Source organism: Dendrobates tinctorius, unplaced genomic scaffold (assembly GCF_039654945.1).
Source record: "Dendrobates tinctorius isolate UK_male_01 unplaced genomic scaffold, ASM3965494v1 ptg000028l, whole genome shotgun sequence".
NCBI classification, from domain to species: Eukaryota; Metazoa; Chordata; class Amphibia; order Anura; family Dendrobatidae; genus Dendrobates; species Dendrobates tinctorius.
Window position 1 is genome coordinate 37392062 of NW_027361696.1, and position 27682 is coordinate 37419743.

The window sequence follows — 27682 nt, forward strand, 5'->3', positions numbered from 1 at the left end:
GTATGTATGTAGTATGTATGTAGCATGCAGTATGTATGTAGCATGCATGTAGTATATATGTAGTATGTATGTAGCATGTAGTATGTATGTAGCATGCATGTAGTATGTATGTAGTATTTTTTTTTTTTTTTTTTTTAACATTTAACACATTAGCCGGATGATGGGACTACTACTGTCCCATCATTGGCTAATGTGTCAATCACTGTCATGGTAGCAGGCATCGCCAGATGGGACTTGTAGTCCCATCGGACGATGCTTGCACAGACCCCCGGACATCAGCACAGCCCCCCGGCAGGCCGGCACAGCCCTCCGGCAGGCCAGCACAGACCCCCACAGGGTGCACAGACCACCGGCAGGCCGGCACAGCCCCCCGGCAGGCCGGTACAGACCCCCACAGGGTGCACAGACCATCGGCAGGCCGGCACAGCCCCCCGGCAGGCCGGTACAGACCCCCACAGGGTGCACAGACCACCGGCAGGCCGGCACAGCCCCCCGGCAGGCCGGTACAGACCCCGGGCAGTAAACACAGCCCCCCGGCAGGCCGGCACAGCCCCCCGGCAGGCCGGCAGAGACCCCCGGAAGGCCCGAAATGACGGCGCATCATGATGCGCACACACCACGCATCATGATGACGTCAGGCTGTCAATCAACTTTGAACTTCCGATTCCGATGCCGACTTCCGATATTGAAAAAATATCGGAAGTCGGTATCGGAATTCCGATACAGCAAGTATCGGCCGATACCCGATACTTGCGGTATCGGAATGCTCAACACTAGTGCCAATTCATATGCACAAGGTATGGGTGAAGATCTTCATATACTGTATACAATTATAGCATAATGATTTATTTTTAAAAACTAAGTAGATAGATCACCGCTGCTTGTGCAGCGTCAAAACCAGTAACTGGACAACCAATAAAGTATTAACCATTCCTCAATGACTTGTTCCCTAATGGTACTCAGTAGAGTTGAGCGAAACGGGTCGAACAATTTCAAAAGTCGCCGACTTTTGGCAAAGTCGGGTTTCATGAAACGAAACCCGACCCTAGGATGAGGTCGGCCACGAGGTTGGCGACTTACGCGCCAAAGTCGCGTTTCAAAAGTTTGTTTAGCGCTCTTTTTCAGCCAATCAGGATCCACGGACACTGTGGGCAATGTAATGACATAGGCAGGGGTCACCACCATCTTTTAGAAGGGCATGCAAGTGATTGGCTTGCTTTGGTGGGCGTCACAGGGGTTATAAAAGGGCGTGCACGCCGACCGCCATCTTACTTCTGCCGATCTTAGCATAGGGAGAGGTTGCTGATTCTGTAGGGAGAGCGTTAGGCAGGGAAGAAGAAAAAAAAACTGCTTCTGCTGCTAGCGATTTTGCCTGTGCAACACACCAGTCACTGTGTGTGCAGTGCAAGGGGAGGCTATATTGTGGTGGATCAGCGGTGTTGGTTGTTAGGCTGCCGTCTAAGGCCTCCTGACAGCTGCATTGCTGTTTCCCCACTGCTCTGCAAACTGCTTTTTTAAAAGCAATCCCAATTTTTTTTTTTGTCCTGCTGAGGTACTGAGCGTGCATTTAGTCACACCATACAGCGGTGTACGCTCCTCACACAGTACCGTGTAACGGCTGTTATCACAGCCACAGTGAAGCTATCTGTGTGTCACTGTGGAAGGATAAGTGGAGGACTTGTTCCGTTCTTACAGACCTACACTCTAGGGAGATTCCTATTCTGCCCAATTCTACAATTCACTTTTTTCACACCTGTGCCATCGAGCCTGTGACATAGCGCTCTGATATTCAGTGGGCCTCACACAATCCAAAAGTGTCCAGTGTCCACAAGTGTCTGCAGAAATTCAAAATCTCCCTTATCCTGTAGTCACTTTTTTCACACCTGTGCCATCGAGCCTGTGACATAGCGCTCTGATATTCAGTGGGCCTCACACAATCCAAAAGTGTCCAGTGTCCACAAGTGTCTGCAGAAATTCAAAATCTCCCTTATCCTGTAGTCACTTTTTTCACACCTGTGCCATCGAGCCTGTGACATAGCGCTCTGATATTCAGTGGGCCTCACACAATCCAAAAGTGTCCAGTGTCCACAAGTGTCTGCAGAAATTCAAAATCTCCCTTATCCTGTAGTCACTTTTTTCACACCTGTGCCATCGAGCCTGTGACATAGCGCTCTGATATTCAGTGGGCCTCACACAATCCAAAAGTGTCCAGTGTCCACAAGTGTCTGCAGAAATTCAAAATCTCCCTTATCCTGGAGTCACTTTTTTCACACCTGCTGCATCGAGCCTGTGACATAGCGCTCTTATATTCAGTGGGCCTCATACAATGCAAAAGTGTCCAGTGTCTACAAGTGTCTGCAGAAATTCAAAATCTCCCTTATCCTGTAGTCACTTTTTTCACACCTGCTGCATCGAGCCTGTGACATAGCGCTCTGATATTCAGTGGGCCTCACACAATCCAAGTGTCCAGTGTCCACAAGTGTCTGCAGAAATTCAAAATCTCCCTTATCCTGTAGTCACTTTTTTCACACCTGCTGCATCGAGCCTGTGACATAGCGCTCTGATATTCAGTGGGCCTCACACAATCCAAGTGTCCAGTGTCCACAAGTGTCTGCAGAAATTCAAAATCTCCCATATCCTGTAGTCACTTTTTTCACACCTGTGCCATCGAGCCTGTGACATAGCGCTCTGATATTCAGTGGGCCTCACACAATCCAAAAGTGTCCAGTGTCCACAAGTGTCTGCAGAAATTCAAAATCTCCCTTATCCTGTAGTCACTTTTTTCACACCTGTGCCATCGAGCCTGTGACATAGCGCTCTGATATTCAGTGGGCCTCACACAATCCAAAAGTGTCCAGTGTCCACAAGTGTCTTCAGAAATTCAAAATCTCCCTTATCCTGTAGTCACTTTTTTCACACCTGCTGCATCGAGCCTGTGACATAGCGCTCTGATATTCAGTGGGCCTCACACAATCCAAGTGTCCAGTGTCCACAAGTGTCTGCAGAAATTCAAAATCTCCCTTATCCTGTAGTCACTTTTTTCACACCTGCTGCATCGAGCCTGTGACATAGCGCTCTGATATTCAGTGGGCCTCACACAATCCAAGTGTCCAGTGTCCACAAGTGTCTGCAGAAATTCAAAATCTCACTTATCCTGTAGTCACTTTTTTCACACCTGTGCCATCGAGCCTGTGACATAGAACCCTGATATTCAGTGGGCCTCACACAATCCAAGTGTCCAAGGTCCACAAGTTTCTGCAGAAAATCTAAATCTCCCCTGTCCTATAGACACCTTGTACCTTGTTTTACATTACTATATAGTTTGTTGGATTTTGTCTACATTTCTACCAAAAATGAGGAAGGCTGGTGGAAGAGGCCGTGGAATTGGGCGGGGGTTGGCAGCTGGTAATGATGGTGTTGGTGGTGGATCTTATGGTAGTGGCAAAAGCAAAATAGGACCGAATGCAGGAGGTGTTGAGCCTGCGTCATCGTCTGGCTCCATAAGGCTTCGAAGGCTTAGTTTTCTAGGAGTTGGCAAACCGCTTTTAACGCCAGAGCATCAGGAAAAAGTTTTGTCATACATTGCTGACTCAGCCTCCAGCTCTATCGCCTCCTCTTCTTCAGTTGTAAAAAGTAAAAGCACTGAGTCTTCATTGGAGGCTCATGTTCATGAACCACACCTTTCCTTGTGTCCTTCACCACAACCAAGATTGAAGGATGACGCAGGCCATGCTACTGATTACTCCATGGAGCTGTTTTCACATACCATGCCTGGATTATCAAGTGAAATGGTGAATTACCCAGGCCAAGATGAATCTGACATGGAGTGCACTGATGCACAGCCGCTGATAGATGATTCTGCTGGTACATTCACTCAGAGCACTACATTGTCCTCGCAGTGTACAGAGCCAGATTCTGACCCTGATGAGACTCAGGTGCCCCTTCCCGCACACTATACCACCATACACGGTGACACAGAGGAAGATGCACATGACATTGAAGAGGAGGTGATGGATGACCCAGTTGTTGACCCAGATTGGCATCCATTGGGGGAAGAGGGTGCTGCTTCCAATTGCTCAGATGAGGATCATCCACAGCAGACATCGACATCGCAACAGCTGTTATCTGGCAGGCCCGTAGCACTCCAAAGACAGGTTCCAAAAATCAAAAGAGTTGCTGGACAGCTTGTCCAGAGGGTCAAAACATCACAGCGTGCTAGGCCGCAAAATGTCTGCCAAAGTAGAAAGAGTGCAGTGTGGCACTTTTTTGAACAAAATCCTCATGATCAGGCCAAGGTTATATGTAAGAAGTGCGCAAAGACCTTTAGCCGAGGGAAAAATCTGAAAAATTTGAATACCAGTTGCATGCTTAGACATTTAACCAGCATGCACTTGCAAGCGTGGACACAACACCAAACCTCAAGTGCCACATGTGCAACTGATCACAAAGAAGGTAGTCAGCAACGCTACATTGTTTCCCCCACTGTAAGCCCACTGGTTAGCACAGCAGCAAATGTTGAGGTGTCGTTGCAAGGCCACAGCAGTCAGGGAATCCCACTGTTATATCAATGAAATACTGAATCTAGGCCATCAGAAAGAACACCAACTCCATCACCATCATCAACCCTCTCTCAGTCCGCCCTGTCCACCGCTACTTCCACCATATGCAGCTCTCAAGTCCAGCTCACCCTCCCAGACACTATGAGTAGGTCAAGAAAGTACTCAGTCTCTCATCCGTGTACACTGGGTTTGAACGCCCACATTGCCAAACTAATCTCGTTTGAGATGATGCCCTATCGGTTGGTGGAAAGCGCAGCTTTCCGCGAACTATTGGCCTATGCAGTACCACGCTATGACTTACCCAGTCGCCACTTCTTCTCTCGCAAAGCCATCCCAGCCCTCCACCATCATGTGAAAGACCGCATTGTCCATGCACTCAAACAGTCAGTGAGTGGAAAGGTGCACCTCACAACTGATGCATGGTCCAGTCGGCATGGCCAGGGCCGTTACGTGTCCATCACTGCGCACTGGGTTAATGTGGTGGATGCAGGGTCCACAGGGGACAGCGGTGGTGGGACAGTGCTGCCTAGCCCACGGTATAGGAAACAGTTGGCTGTAGGCATTCCACCCTCCTCCTCCTCCTCCTCCAGAAGCGAAAGCTCGTCCACAGAGCGCAGTCGTACGAGCACTCCATCTGCAGCTGCCACTGTTGCACACGAGGTGTCCCCCTATCGAGCAGCTAGTGGAAAGCGTCAGCAGGCTGTGTTGCAGATGATGTGTTTGGGCGACAGACACACCGCCGAGGTGCTGGCCGAGTACTTGAAGCGACAAACTGAGTCATGGCTGGGCAGTGTACATCTTGAGGCAGGCAAGGTAGTTAGTGATAACGGCCGTAATTTTGTGGCAGCCATAGCCCTTTCAAAACTCAGCCACATACCTTGCTTGGCTCACACCTTGAACCTGGTGGTGCAGTGCTTCCTCAAAAATTATCCGGAGTTAACAGCCCTGCTCCATAAGGTGCGAAGACTGTGCGCGCACATCCACCGGTCGCCTGTACACTCCGTTCGTATGCAGAAGCTGCAGCGATTGCTCCACCTTCCCAACCACCGCCTCGTAATTGACATTGCAACAAGGTGGAACTCCACCCTGCACATGGTGGAGTGGCTGTGCGAGCAGAGGCAGGCCATAATGCATTTGTGGGAGGATACACGGCCAGGCACTTTGAGAGCAGACATGGAGTTGACAGGTGTGCAGTGGTCGAAGCTGAAAGACCTCTGTAAAGTCCTTCAGTGTTTTGAGGAATGCACATGGCTGGTAAGCGCAGAAGACGCCATCCTAAGCATGAGCATCCCACTTATGCGTCTGCTCATGCAAACTTTGACGCACCTTAAGGAGCAGGCGTCTGCAGCCAATGTTGACGAGGAGGAAGAGGGAATCCTTGATGACATTCAGCCATTGTCTGCTCAAGGACCTCTCCTGGACGAGTTGGAGGAAGAAGAGGAGGAGGAGGATGATGATGGGGATGATTACTTAGGGGAGGAGGATGCATCTCGTGGGGCAAGTGAAAATGTTGGCGTGGCAAGGTCTGGTACAGGGTTTGTGCGTGACTGGAGGGATGTGGATTTGCCAGAAAGTGCTCCTCCAACCAGCACTCGCAATGCATCATTGACACCGGGAACATTGGCCCACATGTCAGATTATGCCTTGCGGATCCTAAAAAGGGACCCCCGCATTGCCAAAATGATGAACGATGACGACTACTGGTTTGCCAGCATCCTGGATCCACGCTATAAAGGCAAATTACAAAACATCATGCCACAGGAGAACCTTGACCTAATATTGGCTAATAAACAAGAAACTCTGGTAAATCGGTTGCTTGAGGCATTCCCAGCACACAGCAGCGGTGATGGTTCTCACACGAGCCGCACGGGCCGGGGGCAGCTTGGCAGAGGTGTTCATGGTGCACACAGCAGAAGTGGCATTGGAGACAGGGGTTTCATGACAATGTTGTGGACTGATTTTTCAAGTACCGCTCACACAACTGGTAATACAGCATCGATGGAAAGTGACAGGAGACAGCAGTTGTCAACTATGGTTACAAACTACTTTTCCTCCCATATCGATGTTCTCCCACACAGGTCATTCCCCTTTGACTATTGGGCCGCTAAACTGGACACCTGGCCTGAATTGGCACAATATGCCTTACAGGAGCTCGCTTGCCCAGCTGCAAGTGTGCTATCGGAAAGAGTCTTCAGTGCAGCTGGATCAATCCTGACAGAAAAAGGACCCGTCTGTCAACCCAAAATGTGGATGATCTAACCTTCATTAAAATGAACCATGCATGGGTTTCCAAGGATTTTGTCCCACCTTCCCCTGATGACACATAGGGTGACAGAAAAATGGCTTGCTTTGGTCCACCTCTTCCTGGGACTTGACCTATTTCGCCTTTTGCATCAGCTGAATGTCCAACATCAACATATGCCACTTTCTAAAACTCCCTAACTGTGCTGCCTCCCCCCCCATGGCCGGGGTCACCACCTAGCGCACGACACCGTGCGAGTGCCGTTGCCCTGGACAGGTGGGTAGGCCGACTCTTGGGCGCGGGCACTGTCACAGGGTCTCTCATAGTGCAATCAAGTGTCTCTGACGGTGGTGGTGCACACCCGCCGTCAGACAGACCGCCGTACTATGAGGGGCCCAGTGCCAGTACCGACGCCCACGAGTGGGCCCCCCTTGCTTGGGCAGGGCCCCAGCATTTGCAATCTTTACCTCTCCCTGCTCCTCCGCTGTGCAGTCTGGGCCGTCAAATCCATGCTGTGCCTGACACCGTCTGAGCCTGCCTCCCTATGTATAGACATATCTTTTGAATGTGTACGCTATCCATACATGTTATCCGGGGATACGGTACCCTTTCTCACCTTTGTGCAATCACGTGCAAGCCATACTGGGCCTAACACCGTCTGAGCCTGCCTCCTGATGTATAGACATATCTTTTGAATGTGTACGCTATCCATACATGTTATCCGGGGATACGGTACCCTTTCTCACCTTTGTGCAATCACGTGCAAGCCATACTGGGCCTAACACCGTCTGAGCCTGCCTCCTGATGTATAGACATATCTTTTGAATGTGTACGCTATCCATACATGTTATCCGGGGATACGGTACCCTTTCTCACCTTTGTGCAATCACGTGCAAGCCATACTGGGCCTAACACCGTCTGAGCCTGCCTCCTGATGTATAGACATATCTTTTGAATGTGTACGCTATCCATACATGTTATCCGGGGATACGGTACCCTTTCTCACCTTTGTGCAATCACATGCAAGCCATACTGGGCCTAACACCGTCTGAGCCTGCCTCCTGATGTATAGACATATCTTTTGAATGTTTACGCTATCCATACATGTTATCCGGGGATACGGTACCCTTTCTCACCTTTGTGCAATCACGTGCAAGCCATACTGGGCCTAACACCGTCTGAGCCTGCCTCCTGATGTATAGACATATCTTTTGAATGTGTACGCTATCCATACATGTTATCCAGGGATACGGTACCCTTTCTCACCTTTGTGCAATCACGTGCAAGCCATACTGGGCCTAACACCGTCTGAGCCTGCCTCCTGATGTATAGACATATCTTTTGAATGTGTACGCTATCCATACATGTTATCCGGGGATACGGTACCCTTTCTCACCTTTGTGCAATCACGTGTAATCCATACTGGGCGTGATAACGGCTGGCGAGCTGTTAAGCAAGCTACAGCACCTGTGGTTTGCACACGTAAGTTTTTCATTTTTTCACGAATGACGGTTAGGCCTAATTCCGGAACTGCGGTTGACCTGCACTTACTGGGAAATCATCGTTCGCGAATAATAATTGTAATCAGTGATCCCCATCACTAACGTTGTTCAGCGGGTTATCTGCACCTGTAAGCGACAAACGCTGGCCTTTTCAGTGTAGCGCACATGCAGCCACGGACATGTAAGGGCATGACACACCAGTTATTGGCCAATCTCATGTGCCAGAGCCTCACGTGTCCCTCTAGTAAGCCGGACTCGGACCGCGGGGCATCAGACACACCACCGTACTATCAGAGGCCAGTGCCGTCGCCAACGAGTGGGCCCCCCGCTAGCTCAGGATCACAGCACTTGCAAGGTTGAAATACTGTGCAGTGAGATGGAAGATGGGGACGACGAGGAGTCCAGACTAGTACAGGGATTCCCTAGCGAGGAGACTTATTTGATTGTTTTCAATGTTGGGACAGCAATTTTTGGGGAGCACTATACTCTGGAGAATGATAGATGGGGCCCACCATACACTGGAACATTCCAAAGGTGGACATCAGACACTGGAGCAGCATTTACAGGGCCCATTATACACTAGAGCATTAGAAATGGGGCCCATTATGTTTGGAGCATTATTTGGGCCCATAAGACAGTGGAGCTTCATCCATGGGGACCAACATATACTGTAGCATTATGTGGAGCTCATCATATACTGTTTCAAACATTATATGGGACCAATGATTCTGTATGGAGAAATAGATGGGCCTCGTCATGAGATGTAAAAAGTGAAGTATTTTTCATTGTACTATACCGCTATTTCTCTGCCGTATCGGAGCATGATGAGTTGTGGTATGTGTTAAAGGGGCGCTCTTTCGCCCAGGGCACATGAAAACCTGGAGCCAGCCCTACCCCCCCCACAACTTTAGCCAAATAACCCCCATTTTTCAGTGCGTAACTAGTATTATGAAGTTAATTAAGGTTGACAAGCTTCAGTAACAAGAATTGATGCTTTTGGCACTGTTGGTGTGTTTCCTGTCCTCCTCTCACTGCCGACTTTTATTCCCCATTGACTTACATTGGGTTTCGTGTTTCGGGACGACCCCGACTTTTCCCTATAATCGGCCGATCTTGCTCGACCCGACTTTTGGAAAAGTCGGGTTTCACGCAACGAAACTCGACCCTAAAAAAACAAAAGTCGCTCAACTCTAGTACTCAGCACTATCCTGCCTCCACCAAACACCCCTACGCGCGTTTCGCGGTAGCTTCTTCTGGTCCCCCCGAGGAAGCTACCGCGACACACGCACAGGGGTGCGTGCCTGTACATGGACACAAGCAAGGGTATGTAGTAATGCAATTTATCCACCTTTACCTTGTCCCCTCCTCCATGGACAATATAGCCAGTAATGTGTTTGGTGGAGGCAGTATAGTGCTGAGTACCATTAGGGAACAAGTCATTGAGGAATGGTTAATACTTTATTGGTTCTCCAGTTACTGGTTTTGATGCTGCACAAGCAGCAGTGATCTATCTACTTAGTTTTTAAAAATAAATCATTATGATATAATTGTATACAGTATATGGAGATCTTCACCCATACCTTGTGTATATGGATTGGCACGTTTTTTCTATAACTGCCGCACCTTGATTCTCATTATTTAAGCTCTGTATTTGTCTATCACGTAATTTAACTATTTGTGGTCTGTCTATATGCATTTGTATTATTAAAATTATTTTTATACTGACATCCTTTCAGACCTTATTAATATGGATTGTATGCTCCATTGTTTCCTTGTGTTTATCTTCCTTTAACTGTAGCAATTGGCATTACCACTGATCGCTCTAGTTATCTCTGAAATGCATCTGTCAGTCACCAACAGCAGCATTAAAGTGCCGCAATAGGGCCAAGGTGACAGTTCAGGTGCCAGCACCCATCCCCAGTGATGTCAGTTGTCAAGTTATTTTTGCAATGAATGCCTTAAAAATCCTCCCACCAAAAAAAAAAATAGAGGAGAATTGCATTATTTCCACTCTTTCACCACACTTGGATTATTTTATCCATTCTCTCTTACCTTATTAGGTAAAATGAATTGTGTGATTCAAAACTACAACTTATTCTGCGAAAAAAAAAGTTTTGGCTATTTGAAAAAAGGAGTGTAAAAAAAGGAAGTTTTTTTTCGCTCTTAAGAGGTAAAAGGGGCCAAAACCACTCTGTACTGGAAATTTGGTAAGTCACCTAATCATTAAATTGTGGTTCCGTTTCACTGACCATACCAGAAAATGGGTGTTGTTGTTCAAATTTCGTATTTAAATAGGCATTTTCAATAATGTTGAGACAGAAAGGGAAAAGCTTACAAACATTCCTTGATTTGACTTTTAAAACAGTGGTAATTATGTTTTAATCTCCTTTCTGACATCAGACGTACTATTTCGTCCATGTGCCCTGGGTCTGTCTGACCATGGATGGAATAGTATGTTTCAGCGATCGGCCGCACACAAGGGTGGTGTGCAGCTGATCGCGCCTGGGTGTCAGCTGATTCTCACAGCTGACACCCGGCACTAAGTGCCAGGAGTGGTCACAGACCACCCCCAGCACTTGAACCCCCGAAATGCTGCAATCGAACATGATTGCAGCATTCCTGAAGCAGGTAGAGGGCTGACAGCCCCTCTGCTTTGGATCGGAGATCCCGTGGCATGATGCGGGCTCCCGATCGCTGCCATGGTAACCTGATGTCGTCATGACGACATCCGTGTTACCAGAGCTGAGAAACTTCCCAGTCATGCGCAGTGCATGTTAGGAAGTCTCTCATGTCAGTGCAGTAAGTGCAGCGCTGACACCTTCTATAGCATGCACAAGCTGCTTCATCTGCATGCTATAGAAGCGATCAGCCTGCACAAAATGATTGTCCCATAGTGGGACAAAGTGTAAAAGTTAGAATAAAGTAAAAAAAATTAAAATAATTCTAAAAACATAAAAAATAATAAAAAAATCAATATTTATTCTATCACTAAATAAATATTTGAAAGAAAAAAAAACATCTAAACAATAAAAGAACACATATTTGGTATTGCTGCATCTGTAACGACCCAACCTATAAAACTGTCTCACTAGTTATCCCCTTTACTGAACACCATAAAAAAAACAAGGCAAAAACAATGCTTTATCATCATACCGCCGAACAAAAAGTGGAATCCACACGATCAAAAAGATGGATATAAATAAACACGGTGCCACTGAAAATATCTTCTTGTTCCGCAAAAAACAAACCCCCACACAGCTCCATCACCGGAAAAATAAAAAAGTTATAGCTCTCAGAATAAAGCGATACAAAAATAATTATTTTTTATATTAAATAGTTGTTATTGTATTAAAGCGGCAAAACATAAAAAATGATATAAATGAGGTATTGCTGTAATCGTGCTGACCCAAAGAATAAAACCACTTTATCAATTTTACCACACATAGAACGGTATAGACGCCCCCCAAGAAAGAAATTCATGAATTGCTGGTTTTTGTTCATTCTGCCTCCCAAAAATAGTAATAAAAAGCAATAAAATAAGTCATGTGCCCAAAAATGATACTAATAAAAACATCAACTCGTCCCGCAAAAAGCAAGACCTCGCATGACTCTGTGGGACAAAATATGGAAAAATTATAGCTCTCAAAATGTGGTGATGCAAAAACTATTTTTTCCAATAAACGTCTTTTAGTGTGTGACAGCAGCTAAACAGAAAAACCCGCTATAAGGCCTCTTTCACACGTGCTGATATTTCTGGTACCGGACATGTCAGTGTCCGTGTGTATAATACTTGAGGCACATGCATGGCATGTGTGTGCCGCATCAGTATCATAAGGACGGGCGCCAGAGAAGAAGCATTACAGTAAGCGCTGTTCCCCGGCTCTGGGTGCTGAACACGGCTCTCATCATTCTCCCCTGCTCTGCTGGTGATCGGCACAAGCAGGGGAGAATGATGAGAGCTATGTTAAGCAACCGGCGTCAGGGAACAGCACTTACTATAACGCTTCTTCCCCGATGCCGATGCTTGTCACATGGATGGCATCAATGTGTGTTACGAGTATGCACGTGTGCTGGATATTTTGTGGCCCGTGCTGACATTAAAAAACGGACATGTCAGTGTGTTTTGCCCACGGTCACACGGTCTGTGGAAACACACTGACATGTGCACAGACCCATTCACTTAAATAGGCAAATAGTGGTCCGTTCCTCCCGAGTCTCTCCACATGGCTGCCCAATGGTATAAAGTTCTGTGACACACCAATGGTGTCAATATGATCACTGCACCCGTAGATGAATTCATTGAGAGGTGTAGTTCATAAAATGGGCTTACTTATGGGGGGGTTCTGCTTTTTTGGCACCTCATAGGCTCTCCCAGTGGGTCATCTGACACACCTTCCCTTCTGAGATCTGCCATGTACCAAAACAGTGGTTTACCTCCACATATGGGGTATCAGCAAATTCAGGACAAATTTCACAACAACTTTTGAGGTCCAATTTCTTCTGTTACCCTTGGGAAAATAAAAATTGGGGGTGAAAATATCATTTTTGTGGAAAAACTATGATTTTTTATTTTTACGGCTCTACACTATAAACTTTTGTGAAGCACTTGGGGGTTCAAAGTGCTCACCACACATCTAGATAAGTTCATTAGATGGTCTAGTTTCCAAAATGGTGTCACTTGTGGGGGGTTTCCACTGTTTAGGCACATCAGGGGCGCTCTAAACACGACATGGCGTCAGATCTCAATTCCAGCCAATTTTATATTAAAAAGTCAAATGGGTCTCCTCCCTTCTGAGCTCTGCCATGTGCCCAAACAGTGGTTTACCTGCATATATGGGGTATCAGTGTACTCTGTAGAAATTGCACAATAACTTTTGGGGTTCAATTTCTCTTGTTACCCTTGGTAATGATAAAAAAAAATTGGATCTGAAGTAAATTTTTTGTGAAAAAAAGTTCAATTTTTGTAAACATTCCAAAAATTCCTGTGAAGCACCTGAAGGGTTAATAAACTTCATGCATGTGGTTGTGAGCACCTTCAGGGGTGAAGTTTTTAGAATAGTTTAACTTTTTGGTATTTTTTTTATCATATAGACCCCTCAAAGTGACTTCAAATGTGATGTGGTCCCTAAAAAAATGATGTTGTAAAAATGAGAAATCGCTGGTCAACTTTTAACCCTTATAACTTCCTAACAAAAAAAATTTTGGCTTCAAAATTCTGCTGATGTAAAGTAAACATGTGGGAAATATTATTTAATAAGTATTTTATGTGGCATATCTCTGTGATTAAAGGCATGAAAATTCAACTATGGAAAATTGCAAAATTTTCAAAATTTTTCACCAAATTTCCATTTTTTTCACAAATAAATGCAAGTTTTATCAAAGAAATGTTACCACTATCATGAAGTACAATATGTCACAAGAAAACAACGATAGAATAACCGGGATCCATGGAAGCATTCCAGAGTTATTACCTCATAAATAGACAGTGGTCAGAATTGTAAAAATTGGCCCGGTCATTAACATGCAAACCACCCTTGGGGATAAAGGGGATAACACAAGTTTTTATTACCTTAAGCAAAAGTAGATGATCAGAATTAAAAAAAGCAAAAGGAAAACTCCAGCAATTGACCCAAGAATCAAAGTTAAATCCATTATTTTACCTGTAAGAAAACAAAAAAGAGAAGGAGGAAGTAGGAAGCACATATTGTTTTACTACTTGATAATTTTTTTTAAAGTTTTTCTAAATGAATCAATTAAGGATGAAGTCAATTTTTGTTTCTTCCTCTTCGTTTTACAAGAGCCATAACTTTTTATTTTGCTCTTCTATCGACATAGCCATTTGAAGGTTCATTTTTGTAGGACAAGTTTGAATGAAAACATTCATTTTACCATATACTTTACTAAAAACATAAAAAATGAAATACCGTAAGTTGAAATAAGCCCCCAAAATGTTGACTTTTTTTTGGGGAAGGTTTGTTTATTGGCATTCATTTTGGAGCAAATATGACCTGGAAACACAATTTTTTTTTTTGGTCAGTACAATGACAGTGATGCTAAACATGAATTTATTTTATTAGTTTAAAGAAATTCTGAACTTTGTAAAACCACTTACATTGCCTTTTTTAATCATGTTCAATATTTATTTTTTGTTCTGTTGATGGAGCTCTACATTTCTTTTTGTGTACCAATATATATTAGGAAATTTATTTAACTGAAATTGAATTCTAATAAAATATTGCAAAGATCCAAATTCAGCAAAATTCTAATTTTTTTAATTCACTTCTGCGTGAATTCAGCAAAATGGCGGCCGTTGGTAGCCATTTTTTTGATTTGTGAAAAGACAAATAAATGAAAAATAAACCTTATGTTCACATATCTAGCTCCTTTGCTCATAATCTTCATCTGTCTGGTCCTCATCAAATCTTTTTATCACTGCTATCAGCATTGATATCTCTGGGTCTCTTCATGCTAAGCTTGAACTTCCAGCTTATCATGAGACCCGGGACTAGTGATGAGTGAGTATACTCGTTGCTTGGGTTTTCCCGAACATGCTCGGGTGATCTCCCAGTATTTTGACATGCTCCGAGATTTAGTGTTTGTCAACACAGCTGCATGATTTGCAGCTGCTAAACAGTGTAAATGCATGTGTGGGATAATTAACAAACAGGCAACCCCACATGTATTCAAGCTGTCTAGCAGCCGCAAATTATGCAGCTGAGTTGACAAACACAAAATCTTCGAGCACGCCAAAATACTTGGAGATCACCCAATCATGCTCGGGGAAAACCCAAGCATCAAGTATTCTCGCTCATCACTACCTGGGACATTTAAAGGGCTGTCACACTGTAGAAGGATCAACTTTATTCTCATTTGCACAAGGAAAGACTAGAAGCAATGGGATGAAACTGAATGGGAGGAGACACAGATTAGATATTAGAAAAAACTTTTTGACAGTGAGGGAGAGCAATGAGTGGAACAGGCTGCCACGAGAAGTGGTGAGTTCTCCTTCAATGGAAGCCTTCAAACAGAGGCTGGACAGACATCTGACTGGGATGATTTAGCGAATCCTGCTTTGAGCAGGGGGTTGGACCAGATGGCCCAGGAGGTCCCTTCCAACTCTACGATTCTATGATTCTATGATTTGTGTTAATGTGCATCAAAGTCACAGCACACATTGTGACATTATGACATTGTGACCTTATGCACTTTTGCGCAGAATCAGGGGTTTTATCAGAACAAAATGTCCTGGCCTACCATGAGGAAACCCAGATATTCAGTGCATGGGGGGTGATAAGATGTGGTGAGGACCGGATGGGTGATTATAAGGAGTGGAGGGACCAGAGAGATATTTTTATTGCATCTAATGTTTTATGCTCTGAAGTCTTGGAGAGAACATAAAAAGGGACGTTAAACTTGCAAGCAATAAATCAATTTTTTCGAAAATCCACAAGAACAGGCAAATTCAAATTTGCTCATCTTTAATTTGATGGTTCTTAATGCTACCGTTTTTGGGATAAATATAATGTTTTGTTTTTTTTGTATAACATTTTTAGATGAGTTGGGAAGATAGAAAAACAGCAACTTTAGTGATTCCATTTATTATCCTTTATGTCATTTACTTTATGGATTACGGTAATTCATTTCATATTTTGATAGATTATGCTTTCCTGAACTTGGCAATTCCAAACATGGTTATTTTTTTTAACAAATGTTTTAAGCTGGGGAAAAGAGAATTGATGCAAACTTATAGATTTTCCATTTTTTTAAACATTTTCTTTTTATCATTTATTTTACTGTTTAGTTTCCCTAGAAGACTTACATAATTGCAAAGATTAAAAAAAGACCTAGGTCCAGTAAGTTCATCCTTTCTTAACCAGTTATACATTTTCTATCGCCATACTTGAACCCGTGATGGTTTAAATGCTGGCACTACATATTGATATATACTATATAAGAAAAAAATACAATGTCCTCACAGATCGCAGAACCGAGGAGAGGGAATTTCAGAAGTCCCCTATCTGTCATGATAATCCATCGATAGCCAACGATTGTTTTTAAAAGGGACCAATGGGCACCTGAACAAATATAATCTTTGCTCATGCCTTCAAGTGCGTAGGTCCATCACATAATGAATTGAGGAAAAATATTTTATACCAGTCAGTTTGTTTTAGGAGAATATAAGTAAACGAGAAAAGAAGAAAAACTCCTCTAAAATGGATGGAAGACACAGCCTTAATGATAAACATTTATGGACATTTTCATGGTTGGATAAAGTTTGATTGAGAGTGACATCCTGGTAAAAATAAATGTCATTCCCTTGTTGCAGTGTTCTCCTGAAGTCATGTTTTTTTATACAACCAATGAAAAATGTTTACAGTAATTGTCGTAAAAATGCTTATGACTCCAGAACACTTACCATTATGGAAGACTTCTGCAGAGGTGGAATTTCCGACACTGTTGTGAGCAACACATGAATATTGCCCGGAGCTGTCTTCATTGTTGTCTACAGTCAGAGTCTTTCCTGCCTCACTCTGTAATATGGATCCATCCTTCATCCAGGTGTAGTGAGTTACATCAGGTCGGCTGCTTACAACATTACAGACCAATTCAGTGAATTTACCTTCATTCTTCACAGTGATGTGAACTCCAGTTGCTGCATCTACAGAAGGAAGAAGATCAAATAAATATCATCCAGGATGATAAATAATTTGGTGCTGAACCCAAAATAGATTTTTTTTCCCAATAAATTTAATTCACTTTTTTAGTGAACAAAAACAAACATTTTCCATTTCCAGCTACCAGACAAAGCTGTAGCATCTGTCAATACAGAATAAAAGAAGAGGATAAAATTGTACATTCATTATTATTAAATCATTATTAAGGCCTCTTTCACACATCAGGTTTTCGCCGTCAGGCGCGATCCGGCTCTTTTGACAAAAACCGGATCCGGCGAAATGCAATGCCGGATCCGGTTTCCCCCCCATTGACTTACATTTGCGCCGGATGGCCATGCGTTTCATCCGGTTTTCGCCGGATCCGGCAATGTGTCGCAATCCGGCGTCTGGAAAAAACGGCTACTGTAACGTTTTTTGTCTCCAGCGAAAAAGCCGGACCCGACGGAACCAGCGCGTCCGGCTTTTTCACACAATGAAAGTCTATGAGCGCCGCAATGCAACGGAACCGGCGAAAGCCGGATCCGGTGGCCGGATCTGTTTTTTTGGGTCTGAGCATGCTCAGTAGCTCTGCCCACAGCACACATATATAAAAGCATGACAGTGGGACCCTCAGCCACACCCAACATGCCACCCAAGACAGGAACCAGGCGCAGGAGAAGGCAGGAGACCACTGCAGCACCATCAGCACCACCACCACCCCAAATGGAGCAGCAAAGGGAACATGCTGAACAACGGGAGGGGAGTCCAGCAGCAGATGAGAGACGGTAATTATCAAATCCCCCATTCCTCAAAACTAGGGCCAAGGAATATCAAGATATTCATTGGCCGTTTGTTTCTCTTTATTCAACAGCCGCCCAAGAGATGCAGCAGCAGCAGCACTGGCAGCAGCAGCAGCAGCACCACCCACAGCCATGGAGTCTGGCCAGCAAGAGGACAGCACATCTTCTGGGAGCCCTCCCTCGCATCATCAGCGTTTGACGGTAAGTTTTTATTTTCAAAATCCATCATCTCTGTAATATATGTCTATTCATTGGCTTTTATTTCAAAACAGGAATCACAAGCTGAAGAGGAGCTCCCAGAAGAAGAAGAAAGGGGTGGACAGACACCTGGAGTGGGCTCACAATTGGTAAGTTTTTTGCATCAAAAGCAGAAACACAACATCACACTACACACAACACATAGAAAGCAATGTACCGCAGACATCACACAGCAAACAAATATGCCAACATCCAAACACATAAATTTTTTTATTTTCTTCTCTAGTCTTCCCAATCTGGTGCTCGGCCAAGAGGTCCTCACAGTGCCTCCCAGGGTCGTCGGCGACAGCAACGCGGCGGTCACCAGCGTGTAAGTATAATATTTAAGTTAAATTTTGGTACACTTTTTATTTCATGTCTTAAAGTGTGGTGACTAATTTTGCTATTTTTCTATTTTACTTTAACAGCCTTCACAGCGTGCTCCCGACTCTGATGGTGAGGATGGAGGAATTGATGTGGACCACCTCATCGATCTCGTCAGAGAAAGGGAGCCGCTATGGAATAAGGCTGACCGCCGCCACGCTGACCTTATCATTACCCGACGACTCTGGGAGGAAATCTGTTCGCTCCTTGTGGACCGCTGGGATGACCTCGAAGCTCGGGCCCAGATTAAAGAGCGTAAGTATATACAGTACCGGTTGCTTGATGTAAACCAGTGTTTCCCGAACTCCAGTCCTCGTGGTCCCCACGGATCATGTGTTCAGGATTTCTATTTACTATGGAAATCCTGAAAACATGACCCCTGGGGACCATGAGGACTGGAGTTTGGGAAATACTGATGTTGTATACTAACCACTTTGTCCTTTCTCGTTTCAGGGGACAGAATTGTGAAGCGGTGGCGGTCTGTGAGGGATCGTTTCAAGAAGGAGTTCAATAAAGAGATGCGGGCCCCGAGTGGATCTGGAGGACGCAGGAGCAAGTACAAGTACGCACCAGCCCTGTCGTTCCTCTGGGATACAATGGTCACCAGAAGGTAAATATTACACACCACATGTGAAAAAAAAATGTTTAGATGTAACAATTTTTTTTTCAGCCAGGGCCATGCCATATCACTATTTTAATTGTTTTTTTTTCTCTTTATTCCACAGCACGGTGAGCAGCACTCGGGAGCCTGCACGATTGGACCCTACTGAGGCGATCCCTGAGGAGACCAGCACCGAGGGACACTTCGATCGCCCAGGTACATCTGCACCTTCCCAGCCTTCCCATACATTCGACCCATCTGTCCCATCCACCAGCACAGGAGCATCGTGGCCGCCTACATTACATGAAGCTGCTGGTGAGGAGATCGCTTTCCCTTTACCCCACCCTTCTGCCCCTGCCACCTCTAGTACACCTGCGGGTACTGGGCGGCAGCGGCAGAGGGGTCAGGAAAAGACTTATGCGCCAGAGTTCTTGCATCTGAATGCATCTTTCCATAACTGTCTAAAAGTCTTGTCAGAGCAAATCTCCGCAGGCTTTCAGCAGATCAACTCCAGCATTCTGGAGGTGAAGACACTTCTGCAAACCATGCATTCAGAAGCAAGATCTTCGCCAAACCACACCTTTTTCAGGTCTGTTGTGGAGCGCATGGAAACGCTCTCTCCTAGCCAGCAGATGCATGTAATGCATTCATGCCACGGTGATATCCAGCACGTTACCTCCCAACCTCCTCCTCCCACCCCAGTAATTCCTCCACCTGCACACCCTCCAGCCACTTTCCATTCTCCCCCTCCTATTACATACCAGCCACCTCCCCAGTACCAGCAACCTCCCCAGTACCAGCAACCTCCCCAATACCAGACATCTCCCCACTTCCAGCAACCTGCCCCGTACCAAACTCCTTCCCCGTACCAAACTCCTTCCCCATACAACTTTCCATTAACATCATCTGCTCCTACAGTCCCTGCCCAACCCTCCACTCCACCGCCCACCACCTCTTCTGCCTCCCACATGTCCACCCATTCTGTAGCTTTTTCCACACCTTCACCTCTAACTGTTCCTTCCCCACCACGATCCCAGTCCTCTCTCCACACTCCCAGTGTCGAAGTGTCCCGCAGCCCCTCCAGCAGTATTTCCACCCCACACTACACCGATTTATAATGTGTGTTTTGTAATAAAAATGCCCAGTTGGTTTCAAACCTTTATTAAAAAAGTTTTTTTAACTTTAAAAACAGTTTACAAAAAAAAAAAATTTTAAATAAAGGTTAAATTATCGTTTACACTGGTTGTCTGTCATTTCTTTCTGTGGCGAAATATGTTTAAAAAAAAGGTTAAATACAGGGTATTTAAAAGGTAAAAAGGTACTCAAAACCAGGTATATAACTGTGGGTAAATTTTAGCTTTTTGCCACAGTTGTGTTCCTGGTTGTGTTTGAAGCAAAGTATTTCACCTAAAAAGTTGTGTTTATTGTTGGTGATTTCCTAACAATGTACACAACTTTTGTTAAAAGGTGAAATACTTTGCATAAAACACAACCAGGTACACACCTGTGGCCTAAAGGTAAAAATAGTAAGACCATGACAAGATAGCCAACTTTGGTTGGCAAAGGTATATACTGTTGGTACAGAAGGTAGACAAGTTTGGTTAACGGCACAAATCTTTCATACTCTGTCATCCTGCCAGTGTACTCTGCCTTGAGGTGACATAAAGTATAGTGCAAAATTGTCCCTCATTACTGAAACCGTCACAGAACTTCCAGTGGTAATGTCATGGTAATCTTGCAAGGTGGTTTCTTCATAGGTGTCCTCAATGGAAATGGGTTCCTTGCAGGTAACAAAATTGTGGAGTACCACGCAAGCTTTGATCACCTCTTCCACAGTTTCTGTCTTGAGGTTGATCGCAGTCAATAGGACCCACCATTTGGCTGTCAGAATACCAAAGGTACATTCAACCATTCTTCTTGCTCTTGTGAGGCGGTAATTAAAAATGCGTTTTGTTCTTGACAATCCTCTGCTACCGTACGGTTTCAAAAGGTGTTCTGACAGCTGGAAGTCTTCATCCCCTACACAGACAAATGGCATAGGTGGACCAGATGTTTGCGGCAGCGGTCTAGGGGATGGGAACTGGAAGGTGTTTCCATACAGTTTACGCCCCATGGCAGACAGTTTGAAAACTTGAGAGTCATTGGAGCGACCATAGGCCCCAATAACAACAGCAATAAATTTGTATTCCGCGTCAGCAATGGCCATGAGGACAATTGAAAAATATTTCTTGTAATTGAAATATTCCAATCCCGATCTGGCTGGCTTTACAATGCGGATATGTTTCCCATCCACAGCGCCCAAGCAGTTCGGAAACTGACATATCTGTTGAAACTTTTCTGAAATTTCAATCCACCTATCTGTTGTGGGATCTGGTAAAAACTCTTCAGCTAAGGAGTCCCACAGTGCACGGCATGTGTACTTCACTATTCCAGATATGCTGGAAATCCCGAGTCTGTACTGGAAATGCAGTGACGAAAGGGATTCTCCAGTTGCAAGAAATCTGTGGGGAATTAAAAAACAATCAATTAGTTTAAAATCACGGCATTACATACCAAAACTCAACTATAACACTTGGAGATACAAACTACCACCAACAAGATTGCAGTGAAAGTGTGCTCTGATGCGAGGCATATCCAATAAATGTGGCTTACCTTAAAGTCACCATCAGACGCTCTGCGGGTGAAACAGAGAAGCGGCAATAGGTGTCCGATTTTCTTATGAGGTGTGCAATGCGCTCCACCAAGTAATCAAAATTCTCCATTTTCATCCGAACATATCCAAAAAATGTATCCGGGTTTCGTCTAAGGTCCATGCAGAGTGTAGAATAGACCCCACGCGTCATTCTCTTGGCTGTGATGGGGTGGATCCACAAACGTCGTCTGCGATGCCTGATGCGCTGCTGTCTCGCTCTCTCCTTCTCCAGAACAATCACCCTCAAAAGATTCGCCTCCGCTGTAAAATCCAAATTCTTCAAAATATTTCCAATCACAACATCCATCTTCGCCAGTAACTTGCTCTTCTCTCCAACCTGCACTTTCTCCTCTACAACCTGTCAAAGAAGGGCTGTAGGAACACGGTATATATAGTTTTTCAGTAGCCAATCCCGTTCGGACGGCCACAAGGGGCCTTTTTAAAAACCGGATCCGGCGTAATACGTCGAAAAACGGATCGAAAACCGGATGAACCGGATGAGACGGATCTGGTTTTGGCTGTCATGCGCAAGACGGATCCGGCAGAAAACCGGATCTGTCACATCCGGTTTTACAAAACATTTGCCGGATCCGGCGCTCCGGCACGACGCCGGAACGCGCCTGACGCTGAAAACCTGATGTGTGAAAGTAGCCTAAGGCTCTCAAACCCATTCTGTCCCCCGCTCAGAACTCCAACAAAGCAGGGAAAACCTCCCCCATTGTCAATAAACCATATACTGTATACACTCGTATATAAGCCGACCCCCCTAATTTTGCCACAAAAAAAGGGAAAAAAATAGGCTGAAAATCTTTGCTTATACGCGAGTATATACGGTACTTAAAGGTGTACACCCCATGAAGCTACAGTACCTAAATGGGTTTTCATATGACAAAAGTTAATTTTAATCATTTTAATTAATAGATCTTTGGATATGTTTAAAAAAAAATGTTCCTGTGCTGAGATAATCTTATTAATGTGTCCCTGCTCTGTACTATGTAATGGCTGCGTCTGACCATGCAGGAACATGGTCTGATCATACCACATCTCCTGGGAGGAAGCAAAAGAGAGTATACAGACAGGACAGCAGGGTATCACAGCTGATTCTTTCTTTGACTTAAAACAGGAAGTATACTATTCTTCTTTTTATGTCCTGTAATTTTTTTTTATTAGTATTTCAATAGACTTGTTTTAGCTATTATGTGTAAATTGATTAGATTTTGCATTTTTTAATCCATTATTGAAAATAATAAATAGCAGAATATTTTATGGAGGGTTGTACCTGCAAAATACACGCTGAAGCTTATGACGCTCTTATTCCAACATCATTGTACAGAAAATTAGGTGGTCAAATGTAAAGAAGCCAACAAAGTAGAAGAAAACTCCTATCAACAATTATTATCCAGAACAAATACACAGATTTGTAGAATACAAAGCTTATCTTATATATCAGATATTGCTCCAGGTTGTATACATACGAAGCACAGGTATCTCGGTCAGGGCCGATTCTCCTCTTCCTACATGGTTTAGTGCAGTGCAGGAATATGGCTCCTCATCCCAGGTCACATTCCTCACTGTGATTTCCCATCCGCTGTCGGGTAATTTGGTTTTGTTTTTCCCTTTGTACCATTCATACTCATATACCTCAGACTTGGAGAAACTTTTGCATCTTAAAGTCACATCACTTCCTTCCATTAATTCACCCTTATTGATGACAGTGATAGCCACATTTTTAGGGGCATCTGTGAAAAGAAAATATTTGAATGTTTAAAAGAATTAAAAGAAGAGTTTTGCAGCCTCTCTATGTTCAGCATCACGTATGTGGTAAACACGTAAAGGTTGTGTCACCCAGTGGTGGTGGCTGCTGGCAGAACTTTTTTTCTAATTTTAAAGATCACTATGATTATTTTTTTAACCGGTAATTAAAGAGAACCTGTCAGCAGGATTTTGCTAAGTAAACTACAGACACTGTCAGGTTAGCAGTGTTATACTGATTAAAATGATACCTGGGGTAAAGAAATCCGCCTTGTGTTTCTTGTGTAATCAGTGGTAGAAGTTTTCAGTTAATGAAATGCCCGTGCTCCGGGGCGGGGCTGTGGGCAGAGTCTTCCTGCTCTAAGTCAGAGAAACCAAGGAAAGACCTGCCCACTAGACCCCCAAAGCACAAACATGTTCCTCATCAAAGAGAGAGAGAGAGACAGACTGTTTGTGCTTCGGGACGGCCTGTAGGCAGGTCTCTTTTTGATTCATCTGGCATAGAGCAAGAAGATAAGATGCTGCCTACAGTCCCACCCCAGAGCACAAGAATCTCATTAGCTGAAAACTTACAACACTGATTGCACAAGAACCACAAGATGGATTTTTTCAGCCCAGGTTTCATTTTAATCAGTTTAACGCTGACAACCTGACAGTGTCTGTAGTTTACTTAGCAAAAACCTGCGGACAGGTTAACTTTAAGTTCTTTTAGTATAATTTAATGACTAGATTGTGTCATATTTTGTCCCAGACTTTATTCTCTAAATGCTGTTTAGATCTATCTTGTCTATATAGCAATACTGCAAAATGGTAGAGGGTGGTTTTGTCAGTGGGCTGCTTCTCCTCATGGCCCCTACTTGTATCTGCTACCTGTCCCAAATGACCTCTCTCAGTAGGTTGAATCAGTGTGATCATTTTCCGCTGTCACTTGACATTGTTTATGGTAGGAGACCATCCAGGAACACAGGGCCAAAAGTGGAGGAGTTGGTTCGGGAGGAAAATATAGATTTTATTTCTCATTTAGGCAGCACCCTGGGACTTTTGATAAGAGGACAACCAGTACTGGATTATCCCTTTCATTTCAAAGTCTTGGAGCTTTGCACCAAATGTATAAAATGTCTCGCAATGTTTTGTTAATTTGCAACATCTTAAGGAATATTTCTTCTGTTTGTAACTATAACTGTTTCTCCAGTTTCCCCTCTACCCCTTCTACTCCAGTGATTTTGCTAGTCTTTTATACACTGTTTTAAAAAGTCACAAATTAAAAAAAAATCTGTCTACATTATAGTAAATCAATAATAACTGAATCCCAAAGTCTATGTGTGGAATTAAACAAATTCTGATATGAGGTTATTTTCCCCCCAGTCTTTGAGCAGGATGAGGTAGGGACAGAGACCCCGATTCCAGTGATGTGTCACTTACTGGGCTGCATGTATTTTTATCAGTAGGAGATTATCACTAGGGGACTAGTAAACTTGCTGCCATGCAGTCCTTCATATTTATGATCTCTATATAATCCCGACCCCAACACTGATTTGCAAAGTAGTGAGGGTTGAGCTATATGGGGCTCAGCATTCAAAGAACTGCTAGATTTGCAGCAGAGAAAACAGGGATTTTATCAAAATTGCTTCGCGTACCCAGTAAGTGACACATTGCCAGATTCAGGGTCTCTACCCCTACATTATCAGTCCTCATACAGGGAGTAAAAACCAAGTGACAGATTCCCTTTTAAGCTCTGTATCAGAAAAAAAAACCAAGGTGTGATAACTAGAGATCCATTTATGCAGAAAGTCAGCAAAGATGGGGAATCTGATGAAAATGCGTTCAAAGATTAAGATTTAATTTAAAGGAATATTCCAGTTTAATAATAACGTTTACTAGAGAAAGAGAAGGTAATATTTATCTAATCGTACAATAAGTCTCTGGTCCTGATGCACACTTAGATTAGTTATTATTGGTGTCACAAATAATCAATTAGATATTAATAATGATTTATGATGATGATAGATGTAGGGTGATCTTTTTGTATGATGTCCTCCAGAAGGACGAAGGCTGACATAAGATTAGGGAGATAGACTCATGCATATGATTAGGGAGATAGACTCATGAGTCTGGATAAGAGTTTTGTGAGAGTATGGTTTACAGACACTTCAATGAGATTTGTGACTAGGGACAAATTTAACCCTTTCGCGCCAGAGCCTGTTTTTTGCCATCTTGACCGGACCAATTTTTACAATTCTGACCAGTGTCACTTTATGCAGTTATCACTCTGGAACGCTTTAACATATCCCAATTCTGAGATTATTTTTTTTTTCAGGGCACATTGCACCTCACGATAGTGGTAAAATTTGTTCGATATGACTTGCGTTTATTTCTCAAAATATCGGAAATTTGACAAAACTTTTGAAAATTTCACGATTTTCAAACTTCTAATCTCTGTGCCCTTAAACTAGTTCATAAATAACATTTTCCATATATCTACTTTACATCAGCACAATCTTTTAAGCATAATTTTTTTTTCATTACTATGTTAGAAGGGTTAAAAATTGATCAGCATTTTCTCATTTTTACATAAATTTTAGAAAACCTTTTTTTTAGGGGCCACATTACATTTGAAGAGACTTTGAGGGGCCCATGTGAAAAAAAATACCGAAAAGTGGCACCATTCTAAAAACTGCACCCCTCAAGGTACTCAAAACCACATTCAAGAAGTAAATTAGCCCTTCAGGTGCTTCACAAGAATTAATGGAATGCGGAAGGAAAAAAAAACTTTTTTCCAACAAAAGTTTTACTTTAGCACCAATTTTTTCATTTTCACAAGGGAAAATGCACCATAAATTTGTTGTGCGATTTCCCCTGAGTACATCAATACCACATATGTGGAGGAAAATTACTGTTTGGGCATACGGAAGGGCTTGGAAGGGAAGCATCGCCATTTGATTTTTGGAATACAAAATTGGCTTGAATCAATAGCCAACGCCATGTTGCATTTGGAGAACCCCTGAGGTGCCAAAACAGTGGAACCCCCCCCTGTAATGACTATCTTTAACCCTCAGATGATTCAGAAACTTGTATAAAATTGCGCTGAGTAAATTAAATATTACTATTTTTTGCACTAAAATGTTGCTTTGACCCCAAGTTTGCAATTTTCAAAAGGGGTAAAAGGAGAGAATGAACAATACAATTTGTTATGCAATTTCTCCAGAGTACATCAATACCCCATTAGTGGTCAAAAACTTCTTTGAGACACAGTGCAAAGCTCAAAAGGGAAGGAGCACCATATTACAGTGCAATTTTTGTGCACTGGTTTGAGGGGGCCATGTCACATTGGCAGAGCCCCTGAGGTGATATAACAACAGAAACCCCTGTATGTGACCCCATTTTACAAACTAAACCTCTCAATGAATTCATCTAGGGATACAGTGATCATACTGACACTACAAGTGGGTCACACAATTTTATACCATTGGGCAGTGAAGAAAAAATAATTACATTTTTACCACAGAAAATTTGTTTTAGCCTCAGATTTTACATTTTCACACTGGAAAATGGGTTAAAATGGTGCCAAAATGTGTCACACAATTTCTGCTGAACTTGGCATTACCCCATATGAGGCGGTACAGTACTGCTTAGCCACACAGCGAGAATAGGGAGGGACAAAGCGCTATTTGACTATTGGAGAACAAATTATTTTAGAATAGTTTCTGGACCCCATATAAAGAGCCCCTAAATGCCAGAAAAGCAGAATCCCCCTCAAGTAACCCCATTTTGGAAATTACACCCCTTTAGGAATTTATTGACAGTTGTAGTGATGATTTTGACTCCATAAGTATTTTCCAGAAACAAGAAACAGTGAATGTTGCTAAATGAAAATTGCAAACTGCCTTTTTAGTGACCAGTACGCTGTAGTGACCAGTATGTTGCAGTCACCCGTATATTATGCCCAGAGATATGTTTTTCAATATTTTTATTAACTTTTTATCATTACATTGAAAACGTATATATATTATATCCATAGGGAAAAGGGGGAAGGGAAAATGAAGGGGAAGGGAAAATGAAGGGTAAGGGCAGGAAAGGACAGGTGCATTGGTAAAGAACTCTGGTTGGTAAATAGTTCTGGGCATGGTAAAATTATGAAGATAACATAAAATTAATCACAAATTATCAACAAAATCCCTCATTTGGGAAACTATATATTAAAAGTTATTAAATACAATAGTCCAATGTTGTTTAGTTTACTCATATTACTTGTGTTAGGA

At 43.5% G+C, this 27682-nt stretch overlaps 1 protein-coding gene across 1 annotated transcript in view; it reads right to left on the bottom strand.

Annotated features, from left to right (window-relative positions):
• The window catches only part of LOC141084892 (sialoadhesin-like), a 78316-nt gene extending 54912 nt beyond the window's left edge, over nt 1-23404 (bottom strand). Inside the window, exons 1-3 of the mRNA XM_073569846.1 lie at nt 23147-23404; nt 16720-16962; nt 13873-13963 (exon numbers count right to left, since the gene is read on the bottom strand). Of these exons, the coding sequence (XP_073425947.1) occupies nt 13873-13963; nt 16720-16962; nt 23147-23363 (551 nt within the window). The 5' untranslated portion in view covers nt 23364-23404. The remainder of the gene's footprint in view (nt 1-13872; nt 13964-16719; nt 16963-23146) is intronic.
• Between the last annotated feature and the right edge of the window lie 4278 nt (nt 23405-27682).